At 31.8% G+C, this 26250-nt stretch overlaps 1 protein-coding gene and 1 non-coding gene across 2 annotated transcripts in view; one reads left to right on the top strand and one right to left on the bottom strand.

Annotated features, from left to right (window-relative positions):
• The window catches only part of LOC145287965 (transmembrane protein 256 homolog), a 40656-nt gene extending 22439 nt beyond the window's left edge, over window positions 1–18217 (top strand). The window contains exons 2-4 of the mRNA XM_080135936.1: window positions 8095–8132; window positions 13913–13993; window positions 17879–18217. Of these exons, the coding sequence (XP_079992062.1) occupies window positions 8095–8132; window positions 13913–13993; window positions 17879–18022 (263 nt within the window). The 3' untranslated portion in view covers window positions 18023–18217. The remainder of the gene's footprint in view (window positions 1–8094; window positions 8133–13912; window positions 13994–17878) is intronic.
• Window positions 18218–25924: 7707 nt separating this feature from the next.
• Window positions 25925–25997, bottom strand: Trnak-cuu (transfer RNA lysine (anticodon CUU)). Its single transcript has one exon. It is a non-coding gene; the product is annotated as a tRNA-Lys (tRNA).
• Between the last annotated feature and the right edge of the window lie 253 nt (window positions 25998–26250).

The following is a 26250-nucleotide window of genomic DNA, read 5'->3' on the forward strand; positions in this document are numbered from 1 at the left end:
TCTAGGGCAATTGCTCTTGACATATCTAAGGCCTTTGATAGGGTATGGCATAAAGGTTTACTTCACAAGATCTCTAGCTATGGTATTGCTGGAAAAGTCTTCTCAATTATTAAATCATTTCTTTCTGATAGGTTCATAAGAGTAGTAGTTGAGGGGCAAAAATCAGAAGCTCACAGTATTAATACCGGTGTCCCTCAGGGGTCCATCCTGGGCCCAACTCTTTTCCTGATCTACATTAATGATCTTCCAAATCACATCCTTACATCATTTGTAGACATTTATGCTGACGACACTACCATTTATGGTAGCGCATCTAAGACAGTAAACGACCAAGTTCTCTCCAATTCTCTCTCCTCTGATCTTGAGCACGTAGTACAATGGGGTAAGGAGTGGCTGGTTACTTTTAATGTATCTAAAAACCAAGTTTCTCTCTTTACATCAACATTCTGATCCACATCTGGCATCAATTGAAATGAATGGCTCTCGTCTTCAGGAGGCCTCAAGTTTTGACAAGCTTCTTGGCTTGACCATTACTCCTGATCTTAAATGGAACATGTACATCAAATCTCTTGCCAAGGCCGCTGGAAAAATGGTGGGATCTTTCTATCGATCCGGTAGATATCTCACTGCTGATGCTATTCTCTATCTATATAAGAGCCAGGTACGTCCAAGGGTGGAATACTGTTGCCACATCTCGCATCTGCTAGAAAGGACTTGTCCTGCCTTGATAGAGTTCAAAATAGACTTTGTAGCCTCGTAGGAGATGTCCTTTTCTCTTCCTTGCAACCTCTATCTCACAGAAGAGATGTTGCGAGTTTGTCTCTGATGTATCGTTATTTTCATGGAAAGTGTTCAACTGAGCTTCAATCTATGGTCCCCCCTCGCCAAACTTTCACAAGAAACACTCGTCTAGCTGTAAACACTATCAATAATTCCCCCCACTCTTTATCTGTGCCTAAACCTAAACGTAGATTCCATGAACAAAGCTTATTTCTTAGAACTGCACGCCTGTGGAATTGTCTTCCGTTTTCCTGCTTTCCGACTGACTACAATATGGTTGTCTTCAAGTCTAACGTAAATAAGTTCTTGATGAGCCGTTCCATATAAGTTATCAAATTTACCAAATTTTCATTACTAATGATTACTATATTGTCCAATTTCTACTGTACACTCTTTAACCCTTATCCTTGAGTGGCCTCTTGCCCTTGATAATGTGGTGATGCCTATGTAAAAAAAAAAAAAAAAATCTGCAAGAATTACAATATCATATTTAAGCGTACTTTATGATCAGGTTATGCCAGGCGTCCCTGCTAGCTTAGATAAATACTTTTGCAGTGTTAACAAGAGTTTCAATAATATCAGAGCGTCTCTATTTATACTGAACATCTACAAAATGGCAACATCAATATATTTCTTACTAGCTGTACCCTGGCACGCGTTGCTGTGGCTTGAGTTGGTGTAATGGAAGAATCCCCATCCCCGCTGTTTTAGCACCCCAAAATCTACCCAGCAAATATGTTATATACGAACGTGAGATGGACATTTCCAACCCACAAAAAGAAGGAAAAAAAGGAAGAATGAAAAAAAAATGGGTTCCTAGTGCCGCCTCTAAGGGAAAACTTGAAAAAAAAAAAAAAAATTAAAAAAAGAAATAAACGATGAAAATCGGGAGAAAGGCATCAAACAAAGCGAAATGTAATGGAAATGATGCATGATCTGTTGTAAAAAAAACAACAATTTTTTAAAATAAGAGATTGGAAAGACAGCGAACAAAGTGAAAATAAACGGAAGAAGAAGGAATGAATCCATGTGATTTTTTTTTATTATTTTTTTTTAATGTTAAGAAAATCCGCCTGTATTACAAAGAAAGAAACGATGTTAAACTTGCCGAAGGAAGAGGAAAAACGGAAAGAGAGAAGAAATAAATAAACAAAATGTAAAGTTTGTAGAAACAGACGAAAGTTTATAAAAATAAAGAAATAAATGAAAAGAAACGATGGAGAACTTGCCGAAAAAAAAAGGAAACATGGAAAGAGAGAAGAAATAAATTTGAGAAAGGGAAAGATCGGGAAAACGAAAAACAGAGGGAAGATGCATGCCCCCGCCCAAAAAAGCAAAGAAAACAATGTTCTAAATGCCGAAGAATGCCGAAACGGAATTGAAATATCATAAGTTTTAATGCATTGTAAGGAAATTTAAAGTTTTTTGATTTGTGTTTGTTTTTATTTTTAACCAACATAAAAGTTAGCGTGGTGCATTTCACCTAAATTGCAGTCCAGTTTTTACGAAAACCTAAACCGGCGTTCGTCCTTATTTGTCTTCTGTGAATGGTCATGGATGGTGTAAATGAGTGGCGGTGGAAGTATGAATTTTTTAAAGAGATGACTTTACTACTTCCATTGATCGTAACCGGTTTTGGCAGTGAACTCTCACCAGATATAATATAGGAAGCTCCGATCTGCGAGTTAGTGGATAGCTAATATGCCTATAACACACCTCAGATATCGTGATTCATTGTTGAATTTGTCAAATCTCAAAATATCAGTTCCTAACTACTTTTAGAAATGGAGAATATTGCATTAAATAACTAATACATTCTCAAAAATAAAGTGGATTTCATGACTGAATGAGAAATTGAAACCTTAAAATCTTCAGTCTGAGGTTTGACTTATTTAGACTTATTATTATTTTTTTTATATAAACTAGCAGGACCTGTTAACCGGCATTGCCCGGTGGTAGCATGCCCCCCCCCCCTGTAAAAATTTTAAATACAGCTGTTATTTTTGTTGTTGGCCAAATATTAAATTACTAAGGTCTGTACTGCCAAAATAGCCTAATCAGTTGTTTTGTTTTTATAAGTGTAATAAGATGTACTTCGAACGCTCGCCATAGCTTTACAGCCCCCCTTTATGTAACACTATGTAAGTGTAATTTAATATTATCATTCCAACTTTTTTACCATTTAAAAGAAGCTTTAAATAAACTGCTAATAATTTTTACAAATTTTTTACAGCATACAAAAATAATCTAAATGCGAGCCACAAATCGCTCCTATGTAGTGACGTTTGTGAAGCCGTAGACTTACTCATGTTTAAGATATCTAGATAAAATTATGCATCCCCTACATTGGTTATGCAGTTTTGGTACCGCGCTATTTGTAAATAGTGTTTTCAGGTTAAATTCAAGTTTCACGCTAATTTTTTTTAATATTGACAAAACACCCTACCCTCTTGAAGTTAACATGGCTTTGTAAATAAAAACAATATTATTTCAGTATGGTATCAAAAATACATAAATACCCAAAATTGTACTTTGTATTGTTCAATGCTTTTAATAAAAAAAAAAAAAAAAACGTATACTCATTGTCAAACTTCTGTACTTAAGTCGTTTTTTCTGTGATTTTCGGTCGGCAACACCCGGCAAACGACGGAAACCACCGAATTATACCGATTGAGCAAAAAGAAACGTGAACGAACAGACGTTAAAAATAGTAAGAAAAAAAGAAAGTGATAATTTAAATAGAAAAAATAAAAGAAAGGGCAATATCATGGTGCCAACGTATCATAAACAACCTCAACCTTCCCATGTTAAGAACGGCTTTTGGAATAAACACCCCCAACCTTGGAAACCGTTCTTAACACAGGGAGGTTGGGTATGTTCATACTATGCTTGGGCAAGTCGTAAGAAAAATACACAACTTTCCATACACACACAATACAAAAAAAAAACCACAATCTCACACGTGCAATAATAACGTGATTAAATTATACTCATCTAAAGTTAAGGAAACATTTAAAAAAACAAAAAAAAACAAACGGAAAGGATTGTTTTATCTCATGTGGCCGTAATAATATTTTAGTAAAAGTGAATTACTATATCGTTTTGTCTTATGAAAATAAAATATAATTATGAATCCCTTTTATGCCTGCCTGTCACTGTAAGTGAAGTAAATTAATAAATAAAAACTCCAACAAAAAGTATGCGTGCCAAATTTCATTCCATCAAAAAAAAAAAAAAAAAAAAAAAAACTTTCTACAGAAAAAAAAAAATCAAACTTTTTTTTACATTTTTATCTAGGGAATGAACATAATTATATATAAAAACCCACATTTAGTATTTTTATAATTCAACTACGGAGCTGAAGTCGATGTTTTTGATTGTAAAACAAAATTAATTTTTTTTTTATATATCTCCGTGTGGCATACTGCTGACTTATTTTTTATAAAAAATTAAATTGAATACAGTTTATTGGTATAAAAATGGGTATACATTTATCTAGCAACTAAACATAAAAATATATATGAAAAACGTGTATTATTTTTAAAAAATAAAAATTATGAGATGGGGATAAAGTTGGCTTTTTTTTATTAAACAAAACTTCATCTCCATAGCATAAATTTGATTAAAAAAAAAAAAAATACTAAATGTGTTTTTTCATATATTTTTATGTTTAATCACTAGACAAATGTATAAATATTCTTGTAAAAATAAACTTTATTCAATTTTATTATTTAAAAAAGAATAATTCAGCGGTAACAACTTAATCCCGTTGCATAATTTTGATTTTTAACGCTAGATAAATGTATAAACATTCTTGTAAAAATAAATTTTATTCAATTTTATTCTTTAGGAAAAACAATGCAGCGATACACTACACAGATTTATCAAAAAAATTATTTTTGTTTTACAATCAAAAACATTGACTTCAGCTCCGTTAAAAATTAAAACGGCTTATTTCTCTCTCTCACTCTCTGTATCTCTCTATCTATAAGATCCCCCCCCCCCGACTGACTATAAACAGGAGTTGTATTGCGTAGCTAGTCATGATGTGTCATTAATAATTTATATTTTGTGAGTGTAATATTTTCACAAATAAATATAAGTTCAGAGTTTCTAAGTGGAACAAATCTGTGAATAATAAATAAAACGTAAGATTATTATGCACCTACTGAAAATGGCAGCATGTTTAATAGTTGATAACTGTTCGTTTATTTGGTGGAATAACCGGATATTGGAATTGTAGAATGAATATTTCTCATCTAATCAGTGGTGGTCCTGGATATGACCTTTAACTATATCCGATGGTGAGGCCCCAGCTTGCAGGCCTTAGGGAGTGTGGAGCCACCCTTTAATTGCCATTGCTCCCAGGTCCACTCTGACCCGGAGTGGTAGTACCTGTTAGGGTCCCAACTATGGGTTAAATTGAATACGACTTAAAAAATAAATATAGTATATTAAAAAAATCGTTCTTCAAAATCACCAGATTCGGCATTAAATAACCTGAAAAGGGTTGATATGCCGTAAAACAAAATAACCAATCAACCAACTAATCAGTGGTGCCGGATATTTGAAAGGGAGAAATCATTTGTGTTGGATGTGAGAGGTAAGAGTATGCATTGGGTAGGAAATCTGTAGTCGGTTAATAACGATTAACACCAAGGAAAAGTAGGAAAGAGTATAAAGGGACTTGGTGTAGAATGGTGTCGTAAGAGTAGTCAGTAAAGTGAGGATGAAATTTTAGCTACTTCCTTTTTAGGTTAGGTTGAATATGGTCATAGCGTTCGTCGGACTAAATGTAATTGTTTAATATAACAAAATGATGTGTATGTAATGGCTGATGACGTAAACATAGTAATTTTTTATGTGCCATCTGTTGTTGTCAACCTAAGGCAGTTTCGTCGAGAGGGGGAAATTGTGTCTACTTTATTATATACAAGACAAGAAGATAAAGATAAAAACATTACCATAAAAATAAAACTTTCGTGTGACATCATAGATTTATAATTTACATCATGTTTTCAAAATATGAATTCATAAACGATAATAAAAATAAATGAATGTGTAGACATTATCAATAGCATTAGAAATTATTTTAAGTGTCCAAAGCAATTTATTTTGCTTTAACTAAATATTATATGTAGTTCTTTCATTGTATAATTCTTCCAGTGACATATATATATATATATACATGCTTGTATAACAAAAGGCAATTATTAATGAACAAGGGGAAACAACTCTGTGCATAATACATTATATACATTATACCAATCCCAACTCCAATCTTTAGTACATTGCTGAAATTTACAAGTTCTGTCAAGTCTGCATACCTTGACTATTATATCACCATTCCTTGACCAATACGTCTACCATTCAACAGTTAAACACCTTTTTTTTTTTTTCTTTTTTTTTTTTTTTTTTACACAGTGATCACCACTTATCAAGGCCCGGAAGCCACTCAGGGATAGGGGTTATTGTAAGTACATTACGTTAGTGTGGAGATTTGATGAAGTGTTTACTTAAGGGGGCGGTTGATTAGGAATTTGTTAACATTGTACTTGAAGACATCCAAGTTGTAGTCCGGAGGGAAGTAGGCAGACGGAACAGAGTTCCACAGGCGTGCAGTTCTAAGAAAGAAGCTTTGTTCATGGAATCCGCGTTTTGATTTAGGCACAGATATAGAGTGGGGGAAATTTTTCACAGTGGATTAACGTGCCTAAATCCTTAATACTCCATATATCATAAAAACTTCCTTGAATTCTGTCCATATTATTTCTGTATAATATAGTGGTTCCTGAAGAATTGTTCTCATCTCATGAGTCTTGAAGGTGAAATACAATCATTCATAATAAAGTAGTAGTGTATTATCTTCCTTAATTCAAACAATCAGAATTTTACAGGTTTATTTTTAAATAAAGGGATAAGTTACCTCCCTTAGTATGCTATTATGACTTTATATTTATCAACTTTGCGGTTTTTCAAATATAACCCGTTCTTAATAACTAGTTCTTCTATATGAGTCATCCTATTTAATGTTTTTTTTTTATTTTTAAGTTTATATTTTATTTTTATTAAAACATGTTTTTAAATAGAAATAAGTTGTAAATGACGAAACTTTTTTTTCACTGTAGAAGAAGTTGACGATACTGGTTCTCATGAGACATTCTGCCTGATAAGTCCCAAATAGGTGACCGTTTGCAAATGTCACTCACTGTATATGGGAGGATAGTGACACCCCCACTCCCATACAAAAAAAAAAAATTAATTTTAAATTGTAAAAAAACTAGTCAAAACAATGTTCTTTGATCGGGATATGTATGTGAATGGAGACTTGCCCAGCAGGTAAATAAACCCCCATTTTTGTATCCTGGAACTATGATGGTGATCTATGGTTTAAGCGTATGTTTTATTTTACATACAGTCTTGATTTTCATTGTAATTTTTATCATTTTGGAATCAAGGCAAATTTATTTTTTAGGAGCTGGTGTCAAAACCTTTCAAGAGTTCGTTGAGTATTTGCACTACTTACCTACAATACTTGCAGAAGATCATCTTTTTTAATGAATAATACATAACATCAATGCAAATTTTAAATGGTGCAAAGAGGATAAATTTTGTTTTTTTAAGATATGTTTGTAAAATATTAGTTTTACTCCTTTTTATTAGAAAATCAGTCTATCAAAAACTACATTCATTTCGGTAGATAATATTCAAACCTCTTAATAGGGTTTTACTAATCTTGCATAATAAATGAAGACATGACAAAGCACGACGATTACTTCTGCTAATTCTCTATTCATGTGATATTTAGGTGCATCATTTGAGCAACCTGGGATTCTTATGTCAAGAACAAAAAGTAACCAAATTTAATTTAGACAGACAAGCATGCGAATTAAAAAAAAAAAATTTTTTCATTAAAAACCTTTGTTAAAAAAAAAAAAAAAAAAAAAAAGTAAAAAATAAACTTTTTTTTTTAATTGTTGAGTTGAGATTTGGGAATTAAATAATTTGTTAATATATTTACATTTCATTGTCATTCTTTCTATATGCATTTACCATTGAAAAAAAAACATTTACAATTTTAAAAATGTAAACCAATATATTTTACTTTTATGTTTAACCCGTATTTTTTAAATATTCTCCCTAAGCCTGAAAAAACTTTTACATTTACAAAGATTTTTGGCAAAAACGCAAACTGGTAGGAGCAATAGTGTTTTTTTGTCTTACAATTATTATTCGTCCCTTAATGTTTTTTAACAATTAGTTTAAAATTATTTACCAGAATTTTTTTTTTTTTTTTTTTAAATTTTATTATAGTGTTTCATCCTGACAAAGAACATCAAGAATTGAAACATGTGAGTACATCTATATTTTCCATAATTCTTTAGTTTTATAAACCTGGGCCAGAAATACGAACCAAAGTCTAAGAACTTAATTTTGGAATGAAAAGGACAGATTTGCTCATAATGTTATTAATTTATTGGAAAAAAAAATCTTGTGCAAAGTGGATACACAACCAGTGATTTTCCAACAACCAGCTTACTCTGTGTTTTTAACTCGTTTTACAAAGTAATTTTTCACTAACTTTTATTTATTTCATCGGATATCTATTTAAACGAAAACTGAACATCTTTATTGGTGATAGAAAAACTTTTACTGCAGAAAATACAGAAAAATATTTCAGAAGCAGAAAATATTAATTTTATTTTATGACGGATAATTTATTTAAGAATGCTTCAAAAGAAACTGCAGTAGTACCTAATTACTTGATGCTTTTCCGTTGCCATCTCATCTATCGAGTGATGCTGTGATAAGACAATCTTTTCTTCCTTGTTTACTTTGATAAACTAGAGTTTGGCTGCTTCTGTGAATTTCACTACAAAATGCAGAAAATCGATTTCACTGTAGATGAAACCTTTCTAGTTATTAAAGATTTATGAAAAATCACTTTAGTTTTTTTTCAATTTAAAATCAATTTATATCTTGAAAAGTTATTAATGCTCATGAGAAAAAAAATCATAAATTTGATGTAGAATGATTCAACCATTTTCTTAGTGATCTTAGCGACAGATTTGACGTAACTATTCAATTTCAGAATGTTATACGTATTATATGCAATAATTGATATATATTCTTTTACCCTTTTTTTGGCTTTAATCATATATCTATCATATTCCCCTACTAAATAAGAAACTTTTGTAAAATTTTTGCAAACGCACAGATGATTTTTTTTTAGTTCAACTTTAACAGCTTGAATTAACTTCAAAAGATTTTAGTGATATCAATCAAGTCAGTAAAATAAAATTGAATTTTTAGGAAATTAATAAAGAATAAACATTTTTATGTATTCTATTTTTATGAGTCACCATATATCAAGGCCAAAAGCCATTCGAGGTTATCCTTAAATTAACAGCTGAATTGTCAGTTGAATTATGAATAATTATGAAAGGATTAAAAATAATGAATGAAATGAAGGAAATTTGATTATTTCTGGGGGACAGTTTATGACAAGTATTTGTTGGCATTGGATTTGAAGATGGTCATGATGAAACTATCCTGTGGTAATGTGTTTCACAGCTGGGTGATGTTTCTTCCCCCATCTGGCATCAATTGAAATGAATTGCTCTCGTCTTGATGAGGCCTCATGTTTTGACAAGTTTCTCGGCTTGACTTTTACTCCTGATCTTAAGTGGAACACATACATTAAATCCGTTGCCAAGGCCGCTGGAAAAATGGTGGGATCCTTCTATCGATCCAGTAGATATCTCACTGCTGATGCAATTCTCTATCTATATAAGAGCCAGGTACGTCCAATAATGGAGTACTGTTGCTACATATGGGCAGGAGCTGCCAGAAAGGACTTATCCTGCCTTGATAGAGTTCAAAATAGACTTCGTAGCCTCGTAGGGGATGTCCTTTTCTCTTCCCTGCAACCTCTTTCTCACAGAAGAAATTTTGCGAGTTTGTCTGTTTTATCGCTATTTTTATGGCAAGTGCTCGACTGAGCTCCAATCTATGCCCCCCCCTCCTCGCCAAACTTTCACAAACACCTGTCTAGCAGAAATCACTATCAATAATTTCCCCCACTCTTTATCTGTACCTAAACCTAAACGTAGATTCCATGAACAAAGCTTCTTTATTAGAACTATGGAATTGTTTTCCTGCTTTCCAGCTGATTACAATATGGTTGTGTTCAAGTCTAACGTAAACAAGTTTTTGATGAGCTGTTCCATATAAGTTAACAAATTCACCAAATTTCCATTACTAACGATTACTATATTGTCCAATTTCTACTGTACACTCTTTAACCCTTATCCTCGAGTGGCCTCTTGGCCTTGATAAGTGGTGATGCCCATGTAAAAAAAAAACCCCCCCAAAAAAACCCAAACTGTCCACGAAAATTCTAGTTGATGTTGCACACACAGAGGAAGGGAAAGTCCTTTGCCGTGTAAAGATATAGTGGGACATTAGATTTGAATCTGTTTAATCAAAAACATTGATGTTTAATTTCCCACCGAAACTCAACTGTCACTTTTAAGATTTCTAAATTGTTTTTAAAACAATTGCTAGGGCAATTTTATGTTTGTACGTAAATTGGACACTCTTCATCCCTTTTTTTTTTTAAAAATGGGATCGCTTCATCACCAAAGATGCAATGCAAAAAAATTAATTTTAAACATTTCATCTTACATTGCTGTTAGGTCTTTAGTAATTAAAATGCAATTTATTAACCTTGAACCTAGGATCAAAATGTAGTATGATGCGCCCTAATGTAAATGTTGTATTGAAATGACTAAAGCGATTCTAGTTAAGAATAGGACATTGTGGCGCTCATCTCCCTCTTACCAATGACGACTATTGTCATTCGTTAGAGGGAGATAACTGAGATTCGTTCATTTTTTTTTTATATACATGAATTTGAGACGCTGAAACATTTAACCTTTCAAAAATACGATAGTGTAATTTTTATTAAACAAAACATTGAATTACTTTATTTAATGTAGCAGTTTTATAACATAGCAAAAAATTAGTGACTGATAAAATGGAGGCGGGGTGTAAGGTTTGATTTGACGGAGTCTCTCTAAAAATCTATCAAAAATCAGGTAATTGTCTAATTAATATTAAATTTTCATTGATTATTAACTAAATGAACTTCATAAAGGTGTACTTTTTTTTATGAGTGATGTATATTTTTGTCTGCATTACGTCCCCGTCTTCATTTGTAGTCACTCCTGCCCTTAGAATAAAGACTGAACTGAACATATACTGTACGAGTGAGGCTGAAAAACAACAGAAACACGGCTTCACTTCAAATTCTGAGATTGAATATTCGAATTTTGAATGTGTTTAATTTTTCAATTTTTTGTGTTTTGAAGTATGAAATTATTTGAATATGTTATTAATAATTATTATCTTTCAGAGTAGCATAATTTTGTTTCCTTTTCATTAATTTTTACAAAAACTGCTAGTTTTAAATCTTAAATTCTTTTAGAAAGACCAATTTTTCCAATATACCATTAGAGAATACTTTGAAGAATCGATTCCAAAAACAAAAATCTATATACCACTGTAAGTTTTTTTTTTTTTTTTTTTTTTTTTACAGTTTTTAATATTCATTAAAAAAAAAAATGCTACCTTATTTTCTATATGGTCATGTCAGCTGCATGCTTGCACTTGAAAGACTAAAAAAAAAACTGTCCATTCAATATCCTAAACGGATTATTACCCAGATTTCTACATCTCTAAGGAAAGAAAAAAAAAAATATTAATAAAAAGAAATTGCTTGAAAAGGCCCAAGTACGAGCAAAAACTTGCTTCATATTTTTAAAAGTAAATAAACATCTCTTTTAAAGAAAAATAAAAACTTGTACTGTTTTGGCTTTCTTAAATAAATTAATATAAAAAAACTTGTTTGATTTTTAAAAAAAAACAAAAAAAAAAAAAAACTTTTTAAAAAATATTTAACGTTTATTTGTCTTCAGCAAAAAAAAAAAATGGGTCAAATCTTTTTTGTGGAAAAACACTTGAATTTAAAATTCTATTAAATTATAAGAAAAAGTGTTATATTCTGCTTTTAATACAGTAAAATTCAAGATCTTATCTTTCTAATAAAAGAAGTTGTTAAAAAATAATGAATTTTAATAGATTTTAATTAGTTAAAAATCAGCAACTTGGCTTTTCTCAGTTCATTGGCCGTTGCTACAAAAAATATAAAATGCGACGGTATTGTAATTTTTATTAAACAAAATGGTTCACGTGAACTTTCTACGCTCCTCTTACAAATTTTTTTTCTCTTCGTCTTTTTTCAACTATTTCTACGGATTATTATCGATTGGATACTAAGCTTATAAAAAAAATTGAAAAAGTCAATATTTAAAGATTTGGAAGCGGAGTTTAATTTCATATGAAATATTTTAGTAAATAGCCCCCCCCCTCCCCCAATTTCTTGAATTAATTTGCAATAGCCTTGCTTTGACCTTGGGTCCTTCACCCACCTCTCTCCCCGCTTTTATTATTAATTTACAATCTTTTTACTATGGTAAAAGTTCGGTCTGCCCCCCCCCCCTTCCTCGCCTGTTCTTTTTTTTTAATTTTTTTTTTATTTATTTACGACTTCTTGAGAGATTATCTAGATTCCAAACATCATGAATTTTTGAGCATTGGAGTATATAAATAACACTGAAGATTCTACCAACATGGTTTTTTCTTTTAAATAATAGACTTTCGTGAATTTGTACTATATGACCAGGGCCACCCATTATATTCCTGTCTTTAGCCATTTTGCTAGTACATATATCTATGCAATATTCGTACCACTGAATTGCAGATTTACACGAAATTCCATTCAAAGTTGCTGAACATGTCACAGGTAGTTGACAGACAAAATTAAAAATTAATTGAAAAAGAATAAAATGGTAAAAAATTGTAAGGGGTGGGGCACGGAAGGTTCACGTGCACCAGCAAAGCATTCAAGTAATTGTAAAAAAAATTTTTTTTTTTTTTTTTAACTGTTTTATTTAATGTAACAAAGTTTTATAACATAACAAAAAAAAAATATATAAGCATGAGCATTAAAGGAAAATGTGGTAATTGCAGAGGAATTGTAATTAAAAAAAAAAAAAAGCTGTGACAAATTTTTTAAATGTAACAATTAAAGTTAATTTTTATCCAAGAAAACTGCGACGTTTTCTAATTTACATAAAACAATATTGCTCTCTGATACAGTTCAATAGTTTTGAGAATACGTAATGGAACAAATAACCAGATTCCTCAAGAAGAAATTACTAAAAAAGATGAAAAAAATTAATTAACTTTTGACTGAACGAAAATAAATAAGAGATTACAACCATTTTTACTTCTCTGCATTGGGTTTTGTAAAATTCAAAGTGATAAGAACAAAAAAGAAATATTCTGAAATTTTAAGATGAAATAAGGAATTAACATCTAAATAATATTAAGTTAAAGAATTAAGATAAAGAAAAACAGAAATGATTTATTTTTAAGTACTTATAACTAGCTACAAACATTTACCTACCCGGCATTTTCAGAAGGCTTTTTTCTGTTTCGGCATCTCATTTTTACATTTTTTGTTATTAATGTTATAAAACTTTGTTACATTAAAGTAGTTAAATGTTTTGTTTAATATAAATGTCAATATCGTCTTTTGTAAGGTTAAATTTTGTAGCGTCCCAAATTCTCGTACGAAAAAAAAAAAATGACTCTCTTGGTTATCTCCCTTTAACCAATGACGATAATCCAAAAGCGCTGACATTATCACCATAGATCAAAGACGACTAACAAGAATCCTTTTGCCCACACTTTTGATGGCCTTGTGCCCAATCTATTTTAATTTTTTATATTTTCTACAAACAATTAAAAGGATGGTATCTGTTCTGAATAAAGATGGTACAATATTATTAGGTTGTCTGTGTTCATGCTGGATGTTCATAGAAATAAGTCATAAACTGGTTTTGGAGATAGACCTCCATAATCAGATATATATTTTTAAAGTACATTCCAGGAGGATATAACTAGAATTTCCATGGGTTTCACTAGTTTAAAAATATTTTATTATTCAGTAATAAATTTTTACCTATGGTTTCTGTAATGACTTAATTTTTTTTTTCACTATCAGGTATTTGACATTGGCAATAACATCCATCTTGTTCATTCTGCTGCCCTCCTTGCTATTCCAATGACTCGTCGACCAGTGTTGGTAAGTAGTTTAATAGGGGGGAAAAAATGTTCTCTCTTGAATCGGATTTTACCAGTTCCTGCTTTGCACTTTCAGTGCAAATGCTAACATCACCACACAGTGTGTATTGGACTACTTTTAGAAACTGACTTCTAAAACTAACCTATCTCTGACCAGGTGTTTATTTATCTCTCTTTCTCTCACGCCCATTTTTATCACTTTCTCTTCTATTTTCCTTGATAATCTCTTGAAAACTGATGCTGCTACCTCAACTGTTCTACTATTACCCCCAAAACTCCTCATCTATTCTTTCAATGCATCCATAACATTAAAGTTTTCTGTTCTTCACAAATTTCTCTATACTGTCCAGATTAGTCTTCCTCTGAAGTCAGCAGATCTAAGCCTGTCTCTAAAACTCATATTACACACAACTTACTAACAAAAATTGCCAAAAATATAACTGGTTCTGGTGACCTTTTATTAACTAGGTGAATATTAATTTGTGAATCCCATTTTCATCCATTCTTGTTCTATAAAACTCCTGTCAAACACTCTTAAAAAAAAAAAAAACTCTCTTAATCTTGCGTCTAACCTTAGGTACAAGTAGCAAGCCTCCTCCTAAAATCTTAGCCCTAATAATAACACTAAGTCCGAGTGGCAGAACTCCTCACCAAATAAAATTCCTCGGTAAGCTACATAAGCGTCAAAGACTTTCCTTAAAAAAATGCACATGATTAATCTCCCATAAAAAATAAATGCGTCAACTGTCCTAAAATGCTAGAATGGTTTTGAAATGGTGAATTATTTTACATTAAATTTATGTGAAATCAACAGTCACTCTAAATTCTAAAACAATTTCCCTTAGCCCTATCATTAACCCAAAGTCAGAGTGGCAACCTCCCCACCTCCTTATAATTGCACAAAGACCCTCTTAAAACCACACATAATCGCCTTTAAGAAAACAAAAACTCACAGGATTTCTCTATCATAGGACTAAAAATAGGTTAACTGTCCTAAAATGCTGGAATGGTTTAAGATGGGAAATCATTTACAGTAAATTCCAAAATAATTTTTGTTTATCTTTCATTAAAGTTTTTCAAAGTGTTCTCACGTAATTGTCTACAAAGGTAGAATCACATATTTTGGAGAGGTGGTCAGATGGGGCGGGGTTAACAGAAGGTATTAATCTACATTAATATCAAAGAAATATTGCAATATATTCATTTTTAAACAGTTCTAGATTTAGATTTCAGTTATTTGTGCATAAAATGCATTAAAATTCAGCTTTTCTTTTTAATGGATACATGGCATTTGGCATTTTTAAGGAATTGCAGCATATTTATGTGCATTTACTGCAGATTATTTGGAAACCATTAATTTCTCGAGGTTTTCAGTAGCATATTCTGGTTCCTTGCATAGAAATACACTTACATATCAAATCTCATTGCTTAATCTTGTGTTTTAACAAAAATATAGCATTTTTACTGAAAAAGTAGTGTAAAAAATGTGATGAAACGCATATGGTCTTAAAGAGGACAAAATATCCAAATGTGTGAGGCACAAAAATAGTCATAACTTCCTTAATTTTAATTAAAAATTTAAAAAGATTCTTTCTTAGCTCATCAAGCTCTTTCTATCTATACCATTATTGAAATATTTTAAGCCATTTTAATTTTTTTCATGTGTATTGCTAATATCACAAGTCAGTAAACCAAAAATTGATTAGTTTTGCCAACCGAATTTCCTTTAAAGTAATTTGTTACATTTATTATATTTTTGAAGGAATACTGGATCATCTTCATTATAATAGCGAAATTTAAAAACCAAAATATTGAATTTAAAAGTAAATAATGGTATCATGTTGCAGTATTGAAAATGCCCAAAAATTACAAAAAAAACATAAGGCAGAGAATTAAAGAAAATAGTTTTCAAGATATTTGCAAGTTTTGCTTGTATGATAAACAGAGTAATGTGCATAATAGCAGAGAAAGTAATTAATTTATGAAAACTTTCTAAAACTTAGGTTAATTCGGGAGAAATGAGTTATTTCCTTTTTTTAACTTGTACATAAGCAAAGATGGCGAATTCATTTTTTTTCATCGAATCATGGAAATACTTGTTTTATGTAAAATTCCAGTAATATTTAACTAATTACAACATGACAATTAAGTAGATAACATTGCTTTTAGTTGAAATTGACATAAGTAGTTATCATTGTGTTTTGTTGTTGTTTTTTTAATGGAAAAATTTATTGACTGTCGGATTTTGCTATTGTCATGAAAACCTGGAATATTAATTCTAATAAATTTTTTAAGCTTAAAAAAGTAAATATTTTCTGGTTTGTTTGCAAACAAATCCAAAAATTTATTGTAAACTTATTTTAACTCCTACATTATATGTTCTATGATAAATGTATCTTTAAGACTTGATATAAGTTCAGTTATAACCACTGAATGCATATGAAGTTATTTGCGTCTATAGAAACACAATGTGGGATGAAGCAATTTGGCTGGGAGCCAAGTTTAGTATTTATTCTGATACATTTCATTTTTTGTACCCTCAGTCTGTGAAAGAAATCCTTCCAGCCTGAAGCAATTTTCATTTTTGTTCCTATCCAAAGTGCCTTTGTTTATTTTTCATTTATTTATCTTTTTTAGGGAAGGTGAGGAGAAGCTGGATTTTCTCCGCATTAAGAACCGATCTTGTGTCTCATTCTGTCATTAATTATCAAAAATGTAAAAGAATGTGGTTTTGTTTGTTTCGGTTATTATATTCTTATTGCATAGTTTTAAATAAAATAAATAGTATTTCAATTTGGCTTATATAAAAAAAAAACGTTTCAACTTGTAGATTCATTTAAGAAACGATATTTATTTGTTTGTGCTGTGGATATACAACTAAGAGAGATAATTCTTATATGAAATTAGTATATACGAGTTGATTCCCTTGATTAAAGAATTTATTGTTGAAACATTTAGAATTTTTGTAATATACTGGGGGGGGGGGCTTACCTGATCGTAAAATATGCTTCAATATATTTTAATTCATGCAAATTTCGTATTTATTAGTTAATTCTCGAAATATATATAATACTGATTTTAAAAGTAAAAAAAGTCTTGAGTGCCATCAGCTACAACCAAAACATTTAGCACTCCAGCCATGTTCCGTACCGTTTGAGCTATTGATAGATAAGAAAGATTTAAAGCACTTCAAGCAATGAATGAATGTGCGCATGCACAAACAAAATTAATAGAAATGTTTGTAAATTGAAATGAATATTGATTGATTATTGTTTTCTGTTAATTTCAGTGTCATGTGACCAGTAATTTAAGAATTGATCAGTTAAATATTTTCACACATACATACATATATCTAACCGTTTATTTATATAGATAAAAAAAAAATTGTTCAGCTTCTAATCATTTTTCAATTCAAATAATTCAATGCTTTCAAGTAAGAAAAATAGTCTTCTCTCCGAATGCATTTCTATGCATATTTTCCTACACTTTGACATTTGAACTACCATCGTAGAAACAGCTTACGGATTTCAACTACTTTCTACATGTCACTAAAAAAAAATGTATATAATCAGTTACTGTCCACGTAAACGATCTGTAACTCTCTCAGTGCAGAGATCCCAATTTTTATTTATATTAGAGATCAAATTGCTTGGCCTCATGAAAATATTCAAGTGTTGTCCATTATTATATTTTTAAATAATTCGTTTAATTTTACTTATCAATATGATATGCATTTGATAAAAAATACTTGTCATTTGACAACTTATTTCGAATAATTATTTTTTGTTATTAATTGTAATTTCTTTTAAAAATATGTGCTTTCTTCTATTTGCAAAAAAATGTACCTTTTCTTTTTTTTTTTTTTTTTTTTTTTTTTTTTTTCCAGGCTGGATCTCTTTTGAGTGTTGGTACATTGATATTCTGTGGTAGCTGTTATTATCATGCAATCACAGGAGACAAAAGTATCAGATGGATCACACCCTATGGTGGAATGTTGTTGATTATTGGATGGATTATGATTGCAATCTAAAAATAGAAATAAAAACAGAAATTCTAAGCTCACAAAATTGACTAAAAATTAAATAGTTCTATAAATTTGTTTTACATGATTTTTAATTTTTTTAATTGAAGCGGATTTTGATGAAAAACAAAAAAAATGGTTACATGATTATATTTTGATGATTTTAAAAAAAGAAAAATTTTTAATAAAATTTGTTCGAATTTCCTTTTTGTTTTAAATTTTATTTTTATCAAGATCAGCACTTATTACATTCTCTCTCTTTGTCTTATTATAAGTTGTTTTTAATTTCTTTTCAGCACTGCAAAAGTGAAAGACATTTTCTGTTAACTTCCAATGTTATCTACTTTTTAGTCCCCCCCCGACAAAATTCACCTTCGTCCATTCGTCTGTCTGCACTTTTATCAATAACTACACCTTGGAATTTTTTGAAATTTTGCACAAACATTAAACATATGAGTAAAAAAAGTAACAGAACAGATTTTGCGGGAAAACTCCAGTTGCCCCCCTCCCCCCGGGTGCCTTTCAGGTTAAAATGGCTAAAATTGATACTTTTGTGCTTATTGAAAAAAAAAATTGATGCCTTGGATTTTTAGAAAACTTTCTGAAAAGTTATAACTAACTGATTTGTATATAATTGTTTCTCTATACTTTGTGATAACTCTTGTGTGTGCCCCAGGTGCTCTTTTAGAGCTAATAAAAACACTAACGGAAATTTTATCGTTACGTTCAACAAATTTTATCCTGTTGCACAAGACTAAGAGTTCTAAAAGAAATTTAATAAATAAAGAGACCAAGGTAAACTGGTATAAAATTTTATCAAAAAGAAAAATAGAAAAAGAAAGTGATAGAAAAGGAAATGTATAGTTCGACTGGGCTTCCAAATCAGTCCCTCTGGCGGTTCTTAAGAACTCTTTTAACAATTATACTTTTACAAAAAAAAATTCTGCGTAGTTGGAACACGTCAACACTTCTTACTTTTTTTGTTATTCAATGCAGAATTGAGATGCATAAATCATTAGCAGTTTCCAATTGAGTTTATCTGACTTCTTACCACTAGAAATAAATTGATGGCGGATCTGTTACCAAATTTATTTCTTTTACTTTGCTTTTTTGTCACGGCATATCAACCCTTTCTTGGGTTTTTTAACATCGAATTAATATTCATCTGGAAATAACGTATAGATACTATTTTATCGAATAAAATAGTAATTCCAACTATTGTCATGGGAAATTGAAAACAGACTTTGTTTTGCTTGTTTATCTAATTTATAATTTATCTGATTTCGATTCCGTTCTCGGTTTATTTGGTAAGTTTAATAATCTCGATGGTTAATATTACTTTCTTCTTGTATTTCAAATGTCGCAACACCGTTCTGGTGTAATTCAAAGGTCGCAAAACCGCTGTGGTTCTTTCAGTTCATCGCAACACCGCTCTGGTGTTTTTTTTCTTTTTCTTCCCCAGCTTTTGCTAGTTTCACTCTTTTTAAAATGGCGCACTCAATGTTTTAGCCAATCGAATCCTGCGTGACACAGCAAGAAGTAGTAGCACCAGATACACCGAGAGAGGGGAAGAAAAAAAGGGGAGAAAGAGAAAAGAAAATACACCAATTAGAGGAGGAAGAGGATGGAGAGAGTAGAAAGATACTAATAGTGGGAAAAAAGGAAGGGGAGGTAAACAGAAAAAGTAAAATAAAATTTCTACAACACTCCATTTTTGGGACTATTTTACCATATTTGTCCAAAATTTTCTGTGTATGTCTATTTAGCAGTTTTGCATGGTGCTGAACTCCAATTTAAATATGTTAAGACCTTGGGGACTTTTGGGGCTAAATGTGGGGGAGGGGGGAGCAAATGATGAACTTAGTCATTTCTTTTTTTTGCATGGTGCAGAACTCAAATTTATAAGGCGTAAAACTGCACTGTTTGTTCATTGTTACCAGGATTTGACATTCCCCTGTGGACTTTTGGGGCTAAATGGAGTGAGGTGGGGGGCAAATGCTGAACTTAGTCATTTTTTTTTTTATACCTCATTCACTGTGCACTCATGTGGGACCATGCATGCATCATTTGTTCATTTATGAATCTGATGACGTTTCTAATGTTATTCTATTGAAATCCCTACCCCAAATATTAGTAAGGTGCAAAGAAAAAAAATTGATCATCGGAACAAAGGTATGAATAATGTTATTAGAAAGACAATGGGGAGGAAGTAGTTTACAAAGGCTGTCTGGAATGGGATTATTAAAGTATGGTGGACAAAAGACTGAACATGGAGGTCAATATATTTAAAGTTAGTTTACGGGCAATTTTAGGAGTGGTAGTGTTTTGTGACAGGGACAATTTTTGGACTGTTGAGTTTGCGACAGTTGAAGATAGTTCTCAGTTGGGGGACAGTTGAACAGAAGTTGTGGGTTAGAGCACATCGAAATGAGCTGACGTCAACTGATGAACATGACCTTAACAGATGACTAAGATATAAACTTCTGCACTTAGTGTATGTGTGACACCATCGACCCTCTAACTCAGAGCCCGGCTGATACTTATGGAATGTGTCTAAGTTTGTGTTTTGAGTTGTTCTAATTTTGTTGTATGATGGCATATCAAAAAGGGGTCTGTTGTGTAATGTGTACCATAGCACCGTATGTCGATGTGTACTTGGGACGAAGGGTTCATCCTGATGTGTATACGTGTCACTAAATGTCTATTGTTGATTCTTCACTATTTGAACCTTAAGTTATGTTGTTACGGTCTATTTATGTTCCAATGCTATGATCGCCTAAATGTTCATATGGAGGGGGGGGGGGCGTGTGTGTGTAATACATGTATTTTCGACATAACTTACTTTCATGCGTCGTTGATCTTGTCCACCTGGAATTCATCTTGTTCTTGGAGAGGAGATTGGAACCTATTTGAACGAATATTCCTTCACTTCCAAGAACGCTGGTTGGTTTTATATAGTTTTTATCCACTTTCCAGGTGTCGATCGCAGAAGAATGGAAAGTAAATATCTTTGAGTGGTTAATTCTAGGTCTCCATTCTAAGACCTGCCAGCCTCCTTCCCAGTGAAGGGGGGGGGGACAACCTGTTAACTGTCGCTCTGCTCAACGTCCAAATTCCAACTCCAATGATCTCCAGCTAACCTGATCCACGTAACTCATCCATAGAGCCGTCAGCTGACCAGATACTTCCGTTAAATTTGTCTATGATCCAGCCTTGCCATATTTTGGTAGATTTTATCAACATTCTTCATATTGATCTCGTTTATCTCTCTAGATAGATAGATAGATCGAGATTGATAGATACAGAAATAGATAGGTAACTAGATTGAGATTATTCGATAATACACATAGATCAAAAGACAAACTTGCAAATACTTTCTTGTGTTCAACCTACTACAAAACAATTTTTTATACCTGTGAGCTACTGTGCCCCCCCCCCCTTGATAGACAGAAATGTGAGAGATGACACGACCAGAAAAAAAGATGAAAGAGAAGAAATCCACTGCACACAGCATTGGAGTCAGTGATTGTTGTCAAGTGGGGTTGCACATGATTTTAAACATAGAATCAGCTGTAAGAATATCAAATTATCCCTCACTTCTGAATTATTAAATTTTACGACTGATCAGAGAACTTTTCTATTTCTATGCTGACTTTCTGGCACACCGCAAGGTTGATGTGCAATACATCATTGACTGCTTGTCAACTTCATGTACAGCATTTGATTTATACAAATACAAGCAGCCATAGTTATATGGAATAAGTCTGAGAGAGTGGCAACCTTAGTTGAAGTGAGTGTCCCTAATGATGGAGGTCTAAACAGAGCTAAAAGAAAGAAACAGACCAAATATCAATGTCTCATGTATGATATGAAAAGAAACTGGAATCTTGGGGAGATATCAATCATACCAGTTATTATAGGTGCCATAGGGCTTATGAAGAAGAACCTGAAGTCCTATTTAACTAATATTCATAGTGAACCAAGTATAAAAGAGATCCAGAAAATTGTACTTAAGCGAACAACGAGGATACTAAAAAGAGCTCTCAGTTGGTTTCAATAAAAAGCAAGGACAATGTTGACAGCTGGTTTGGCTGCCCCATACCCAACGTGACAGTCTTCAAAGGAAGAAAATTTAAAAAAACACTATAGCTCTGGCATTGTTGACTGGGCACAAAAGAACATAAATAGATTAGACACTAAAATGCGGAAAATGCTGACACTGTACAGAATAATATAGCGAAACCAGTGTCTGCCTAGGCTGTATCTGTCCAGAGGAGCGGGAGATATGGGTTTCTTAAAGATTGACCATTAGCATCATGCAGCTATTGTGAACACCAAACAATATCTTATGAGCTGCTAAAATCCAAACCTAAAAATGATGCATGAACACTATGAAACAAGAGCCAGCAAAACTATGTCCATCCTGAAACTGGCCAAGCATTTGGGACAAGACTGCCTAACAAATGAGACAATCAAAAAACAAGTCTACCACATAAATAGCCCAAAAGAATCACCAAAAATACACAAAGATGTTCCATTGCAAAAAAATTAGAAGAATTGGCCAACCAACAGTGTGCCAAGTATTTTCTGAATGAATTCACCCAGGACAATATAGATAAAGAAGGTTTCATAGACTGGCTGAAAACAGATTTGGATTATCATGGCTGTTGAAGATCAAGGCTTGATGAACTTTGCTTTTAAGAAAATGGGTGGTCTAAGCAATGACAGTTAATGCATGTTGTGTCACATAGAAACAGAGTGTCAGCCACCTGACATGAATCTGTAAGGTTCTACTGCAGGATGGCTATTATATGACCTGACATAATGAAGTATGTCAATATCTCCACTGGACAATCTGTAAAAAGTTGAATATCGAATGATGCAGCAAATCTTGGGAACATGTTTACCAGCAAGAACAGTTGGAAATAAGTCATACACCATCCACTATGATTATCCAATTCCTACAGCTATGTACCTAGAAAACAGAGTCGTAAAACCTGACATAGTGATATGGGACAAGGAGGAGAAAGAAGCAACCATTGTAAAAGTTTGTCAATAATGATGCTGGGTTAAAAAGATAACGAAATACTAAGGTCTCATGTATGACATGAAAATAAACAAATTTTTAAGATCTCCATCATTGCAGTTATTATAGGAGCTACCGGACTCCTGAAAAAGAATGTCAAAATCAAGTGCAAGAGAGATTTAGACAATTGCACTTAAAGAGACAGTCAGAATCTTAAAAAGATCTCTCGGTTAGAATATCTGAGTAAGTGGATGGATGTTTGGAATCTGGTAGGATGCTTCATCCTAGCTTGAACAAATTGACAAGAAAAATAACAAAAGAGAAACACTAAAGTGACATTCATACCTGCATCAATGGAATGCTTGCTAATCAGGAATTGTTGTTTTGGATTTTTTAAAGAATAATTTCTATGATTTAGAGTGTACATACTACTATTCTCAACTTTTTCTTTTTAAATTTCACTGTAAATTTCAATCTTTTTCAGGTGCATTTTTACAAAGTCGGCAATCTTTGATGTTGAACTGATTAAAACTTGAAACTTTATTATCCGTTTAGTATCAATCGGTCCTAAGTGACAGTCTTCTGGGGGTTGAAGGTTCAATTCTCACTACAGGCGAAAATAACTGTCTTTTGGTTAAGAACAAAACGTAATATTGTAGAATAGAAAACATAATAGTCTCAATCAAACAGTTGAAATAACTTAATGGCCATCTTCGTTTACATGTAATGTAATAATTAAGAAGGTAGGTGTTTGGACAAGAAGAAAAGATTAAAAGTGCATAATAAAGAAAAGATTAAAAGTGCATAATAAAGAAAAGATTGAAAGTGCATAATAAAGAAAAGATTGAAAGTGCATAATAAAGAAAAGATTGAAAGTGCATAATAAAGAAAAGATTAAAAGTGCATAATAAAGAAAAGTTTGAAAGTGCAGGATAAAATAAATGTTCTGTTTAAAATATTCATACATATGTATACGGCATTTAAAAGTAAACCGTGTTGATACGTGTTTTTTTGTGTGTGTGGTATACATCCATGTGCATGCAGTTGTAGACATGTTGGATGTTAAAAATTTCTTGTTGAAATCAGTGCCTCTGGTCCGGTAGGTTCAGGTTTGTATTCCAAGAGAGAAGTTTTGTCATTGATCTGTGCAATAATGAAACATTGATAGGTAGATAGCACTAAGCAGTGCCGACTTGTGCAAAAAAAAAAAAAAAAAGAAAGAAAATCATGGTGAGCCGTGAGCACTATCTTTCATCACCTCTGTGCCCTATGCTTTATTTGCATTGTAGATTGTTTCTGGGTTGTCCAATCAAGTTAAATATTTGCACCAATCAAAGTCCAGCTTACAAGTCAAACAAAGACTCAAAATGTTGTTAATGGTGGCTAGTGCCGACTACCGTTGTTGTTGTTGTTGTTGTTGTTACCATTTATAGTTTTACTGTTACAATATCTGTTCTGATACTGTTCTTCCATCCAAAAAAAAAAAAAAAAAAAAGAAAACAGATAAAATCATAACAACAAAAATCATGCGCAAAATTCAAGCCAAAATAATAATAATAAAAAAAAACTAGGTTACACATGCAAAAATTTTTTCTTTGTAAAAATAATAACGTCTCCCTCAGTCGAACAACGTACAACATCGGAGCCGATGAGTATTTCGCTAGGGGGGTAGCATTCGTGTATGTCCGCCGTTTTGTTTTTCTGTCAAGTTTTTCAGAATATTAATGTTTACTGACGTAATCGCCTAAATAAAGTAGAATCTTATGTTTTCCTTTTGACGGGGACGGGTGAGCACCCACCGGTGTTAATCTACAATAATACCATAATGTTTTATCTTTTAAAAAGGGAAGAATTCTGTGTCTCTATTTACTTTCCTCCCCACAAGGACAGGAACTAGAAATGTATGATGTTAATCTTATCTTCTCTTACCACGTTTTCATTTGTTTAAAGATGGCGACTATATTTTTCAGTCGAGTTTTCATTTCTGCGTTTGATACGTATGCTGAATGGGGTACTTATGCAGTTTTAAACCCGTTTTTTTTCATGAGTCTCGCTCGGCAACGCCCGGCGAACGACGGAAACCACTGGATTATACCGAGTGAGTAAAAGAGACGCGAGCAAATTGAAATAAAAAAAAAAAAACTATATAAAAATCGAATGTTGCTTTCATTATAAAATTATTTTATTAAAATTATATTTTCTTACGCAAACTTTTCAATAAATGTTTTTACAATTATATTTCGATTCCCAGTAAAAAAAAAAAAACAATAAAAACAACCCACTTACTTCTCCGTTAAAAAAAGAAAAAAAAAGCAATCATTTTTGTTGTTGACCCTTCAAACTTGCTTTAATTCAATAACATGTTTAAAATTATTTATTTGTTCGAAAAAAAAACAAAAAAAAAAAAAACAACAAAACAAACTATTTTATAAAAATCCAATGTTGCTTTCATTACAATATTATTTTAAAATTATATTTTCTTTTCAATAAATATTTTTACGATTATATTTTGATAAATTCCCCGTTTTCAGTAATTTATTTACTTTTTTCCATAGTTCTTTCCGGAAGTTTAAGTTTTTTTTTGTTATTTATTTCATGCTTCGGCCATAGTTTAAAATAATGGTGTCTCCCTTACATTTGGACAGCAGGTGCGTGAAATAAAGTGGCGTCTCCAATTTCGGCAATAAAGTGTAGAAGCACCATTGTTTTTAATAAAATATAGTTTTAAGGGGCAAAATAAGTTGTTTACAGATTTCACTGTACAATATGATTTAGAATTTAGAAATTAATGCAAAATTTATAAAAAGAAAAACGTTATAAATAATTATAAATAATACTAAAAATATAAAGAAAAAGAATATAGATTGAAGTAAAAGAAAAAGATTCGCCCAACGTGGGGCTCGAACCCACGACCCCGAGATTAAGAGTCTCGTGCTCTACCGACTGAGCTAGCCGGGCTGACATTGTCGCTGGAAATTTAGAACTACTTATACTCAGATGAGAATTGTGGTATTTATTTGCGTGTGTTATCGTTATTGTGTTAATTGTATGGAAGGTTGGAAATGCTATATTTTACTGATTTAACAACCGTTATGTATCCACACATTTTTATTTTTTATCAGACTTGTAGCCAAGTTAAGAAATGGATTAACAAATATAAATTATACTTTATAAGATAACATACTACCCTTCATTATTTAATCCTGGCCTT

Source organism: Euprymna scolopes, chromosome 11, assembly GCF_053919585.1.
Source record: "Euprymna scolopes isolate OS-2025 chromosome 11, ASM5391958v1, whole genome shotgun sequence".
Lineage (NCBI taxonomy): Eukaryota > Metazoa > Mollusca > Cephalopoda > Sepiida > Sepiolidae > Euprymna > Euprymna scolopes.